Source organism: Henckelia pumila, chromosome 3, assembly GCF_033568475.1.
Source record: "Henckelia pumila isolate YLH828 chromosome 3, ASM3356847v2, whole genome shotgun sequence".
Taxonomy (NCBI): domain Eukaryota; kingdom Viridiplantae; phylum Streptophyta; class Magnoliopsida; order Lamiales; family Gesneriaceae; genus Henckelia; species Henckelia pumila.
Genome location: NC_133122.1, coordinates 360031 through 364145, shown reverse-complemented (window position 1 = coordinate 364145; position 4115 = coordinate 360031). Strand labels below are relative to the sequence as shown.

At 40.9% G+C, this 4115-nt stretch overlaps 1 protein-coding gene across 1 annotated transcript; it reads right to left on the bottom strand.

The window, feature by feature from the left end:
• Positions 1–886: 886 nt before the first annotated feature.
• Positions 887–3568, bottom strand: LOC140886366 (uncharacterized). The gene is made up of 3 exons (XM_073292910.1): positions 2464–3568; positions 1851–2364; positions 887–1454 (listed from the first exon to the last, which is right to left on the bottom strand). Exons 1-3 carry the CDS (start codon positions 3566–3568, stop codon positions 887–889), a joined length of 2187 nt encoding a protein of 728 aa, XP_073149011.1.
• Between the last annotated feature and the right edge of the window lie 547 nt (positions 3569–4115).

The window sequence follows — 4115 nt, the reverse complement described above, 5'->3', positions numbered from 1 at the left end:
CTCTGCATATTGATTCATCGAGAAGTTGTTTCTAACTGGTAAGAAGTGAGCTGACTTTGTCAACCTGTCAACTATTATCCATATTGAATTCATTCTTCGTTGTGTAATTGGTAGTCCAATCACAAAGTCCATTGTGGCATCTTCCCATTTCCAAGTGGGAATATGTAATGGTTTCAGAAATCCTGCTGGCCTTTGATGTTCAACTTTCACCTGTTGACATGTCAAACATTCGCTAACAAACTTAAAGATGTCTTTCTTCATACCTGGCCACCAGTATAGCATCTGTAAATCCTTGAACATCTTTGTACTCCCTGGATGAATAGAATATGGTACCATGTGAGCCTCAGTCATCACATCTTCCCTCAGTGAATTTACTGCCGGTACCCACATTCGCCCTTTGTGATGCACGACCCCATCCTTAACCGTATACAATGCACCCCCTTTTGCTTCATCTTTAAGTTTCCAAGTTAATAATTGCTGGTCTGAAGCCTGCCCTGTTCGAATCTTGTCGAGCAAACTTGGAACCATTGTTAAGGTTGATAAGGCACAAACTTCCATTGTCTCAACTACTTCCAATCTGAGTCGTTCAAAATCTACAATCAACTCTTGTTGAGTTGTCATTCTATTCAAAGTTGCATATTTACGACTCAAAGCATCTGCTACTACATTAGTTTTACCCGGATGGTAGCTAATGTCACAGTCATAATCTTTCACCAATTCAAGCCATCTTCTCTGCCTCATGTTCAACTCCTTCTGTGTGAAGAAGTACTTCAGACTTTTATGATCGGTAAAAATCTGACACTTCTCACCATAAAGGTAATGTCTCCACAGTTTCAGTGCGAAGACAACTGCTGCCAATTCGAGGTCATGGGTAGGGTAATTCTTTTCATGAATCTTCAACTGTCGTGAAGCATATGCTATTACTTCCATCTTGCATCAGGACAGCCCCTAATCCACTCTTGGAAGCATCTGTATAAATTATGAATCGACCTATGCCTTCTGGTATGGCTAGTACTGGTGATGTCATCAACTTTTTCTTCAACACTAAAAAGCTTTTCTCACACTGATTAGACCATTCAAACTTCACACTTTTGCGAGTTAATGACGTTAGTGGCAGCGCTATCTTGGAGAAATCCTGAATGAATCTCGTATAGTAACCCGCTAATCCCAAGAAACTTCGTACCTCTGTAGCATTCTTTGGGGTAACCCAATTTTTAATTGCTTCTATATTTGCTGGATCAACCTCTATTCCCTTAGCCGAAACTAGGTGACCCAAAAATTCAATCTGTTCCAGCCAAAATTCACACTTACTGAACTTAGCAAACAATTGTTTTTCTTTCAGAACCTGCAAGACTGTAGTTAGATGCTGACGATGCTCATCGAAATTACGAGAGTAAATCAGTATGTCATCTATGAATACTATGACAAACTGATCCAAAAAAGGCTGGAACACTCTGTTCATAAGATCCATAAACACTGCCGGTGCATTGGTAACTCCAAACGGCATGACTAAGAACTCGTAGTGGCCATAACGAGTCCTGAAAGATGTTTTAAGAATATCTTTGTCTTTCACCTTCAATTGGTGATAACCTGATCTCAAATCGATCTTGGAGAACACTGCTGCCCCTTGTAACTGATCAAACAAATCATCTATCCTTGGAAGTGGGTATTTGTTCTTCACTGTTACTCGATTGAGCTCTCTATAATCGATGCACAGTCTCATAGACCCATCTTTCTTCTTGACAAACAATACCGGTGCACCCCAAGGCGATACACTCGGTCTAATAAAGCCTTTATTGAGTAGCTCTTGTAGTTTCTCCTTCAATTCCTTCATTTCAGTCGGTGCTAACCTGTATGGTGCTTTGGAAACTGGTTGGGTTCCAGGCATTAATTCAATTCCAAATTCTACCTCCCTAGCTGGAGGTAATCCTGCAATATCATCAGGAAATACTTCTGGGAAATCTCTCACTACTTCGACGTCTTCAAGTTTCGGCCGAGGTAATTCTTGATCGCAAGTGACACTTGCAAGGAAACCTGCACATCCTTTATTCAACAGTTGCCATGCCTTACCCACTGAAATTAAAAGAGATGAATTATGTTTCGGTGTGGCATGGAATAGAAAAGGTTCTCCATCCTTAGTTTTCAAGGAAACCGTTCTTCGTTTACAGTCTATAGTAGCCTCGTATCGAGACAACCAATCCATCCCAAATATCACGTCAAAATCAGACATATTCAGGATAATAAGATCAGCAAGTAACTCGTGACTCTGCATTTGTACACTGCATCCTCTGATAATCAAATCACTACTCAATTCTTCCTCTGAAGGCAAGGATATACTAAATCCTGATATTGACTTATCCGGTACTAAACCCGATTTATTAACAAATTCAACAGATATGAATGAATGTGTAGATCCAGTATCAATTAAGACATGAGCGGGATTACTGGAAACATTAATCATACCTATAACTATAGTTGTATTTGAATCCACTTGATCATGTGCCATTGCAAAAACTCGTCCTCTTACCGGTTCTTTGGATTGAGGGCAATCTTTTCGATAGTGCCCTGGCTTTTTGCAAAGGAAACATACTCCAGTCCCTGCCATGCATTGACCTGAGTGAATTTTTCCACATTTTTGACAAGCTGTTGGTGCAATTGCCGATTTTGGTGCTGGTAGAGCCAATTGTTTCTGCCCTTGAGGTCGAGGCCGCTGCTGTTGGTATGGTCGGTGTTGGGGTGGGGCTTGGTATGGTCTCTTTCTGCTAGAATTTCCTTGTTGGTCCCGATTCTGATAACTAGATCTTTTTTCCTGTGACTCTCGGATAATGTCGTTTCTGTCCTTTTCGGATAGCATGGCCTGATCCACCGCATCTTTGTAATATTTCGCTCCACTTAGTCTAACATCCTCTCTGATGAAGGCATTCAATCCTTCTGTAAAATGTTTCAACTCTTCAGCAGGATCACCAGAAATCATCTGTACAAAGTATCTTCCCCTTTCAAACTTCTTAACATACTCCGCAATCGACATGTTTCCTTGACGGATTTCCAAAAAATCTCTGGCCAACCGGGATTGGGTGCTCACTGTGAAATATTTGCCGTAGAACACATCCTTGAATCCATTCCAAGTAAGGGTAGTTAGGTTCAACGCTGCTTTGGCTCCATTCCACCAAACATGAGCGTCATTGCAGAACATATAGGTAGCACATCTCAATCTATCCGCATCCGTGATCTGCATGAATTCAAAATCAGTCTCCATAGCTTGGAACCATTGTTCTGCTATCAAAGGATCAGTCTCTCCTTTGAACTCAGGTGGTCCCAACTCTAAGAACCTTTTGTAGATAGGGTTCTGATTAGCTGTAGGATGGTTATTTCCAGCATTAGTTGTCTGGGCTTGAAGCAACTGTTGGATTTGAGCTCCCTGAGCACGGCTTTGCTCTTGAAGAAGAGCAGTTAATCCCGCCAAAAACTGGTTGTTTTGATTGTTCTCACTATCTGGTCCGCAATCACTATGGTTGTTGTTTGCGGAATTGGTGATGGTGTTGGTGTTGTTTCCCCTACGTGATGTCATAGTCCTAAAGTCCAATATTATCCACACCGCTCAGTCACGATTCAAAACGTGAATATACTTTAACATATAACATGCATACATATATCTCATCGCATTATCATACACATAATCACATAAGACACATAACTTACAGACATGAAGACGGAGCGTTGGAGTCGTGGCGAGTATGCATGAGTGTTTCAAGAAAACCCAGAGCGAACTGCTCTGATACCAAACTGTCCTACACCCTCAACCGATGAAGATGTTACAAACTAACATGACGTTAAAACTAGTTCGGAAAAGAAAATTTTTGAAAGATGTATGCATGCATCAAACCTTACTTAAAACATTTCAGAATAGTTTACAAACCAAATCATAACAATTTGAAACATAAAGCGTATTTTCTTCAATCAACATAACAACATTTAGTTCATTAACTTGACACAAACACTCTCAACACATAACACACTCATGCATCGCCCGCCGGTCCGACTCCTTGCTCTTCTTCATGCCCGGCATTGAACTCATTGACATATGCATAAATGCCATCCTCATTACCTGCACCATT

Coding starts and splice junctions, on each gene's coding strand:
- LOC140886366 (XM_073292910.1), bottom strand. CDS start 3,568: ATGACATCACGTAGGGGAAACAACACCAACACCATCACCAATTCCGCA. Junction 2,365..2,463: donor AAATACAACTATAGTTATAG/GTATGATTAATG, acceptor AATCGGGTTTAG/TACCGGATAAGTCAATATCA. Junction 1,455..1,850: donor GTTTCCAAAGCACCATACAG/GTTAGCACCGAC, acceptor TCTTATGAACAG/AGTGTTCCAGCCTTTTTTGG.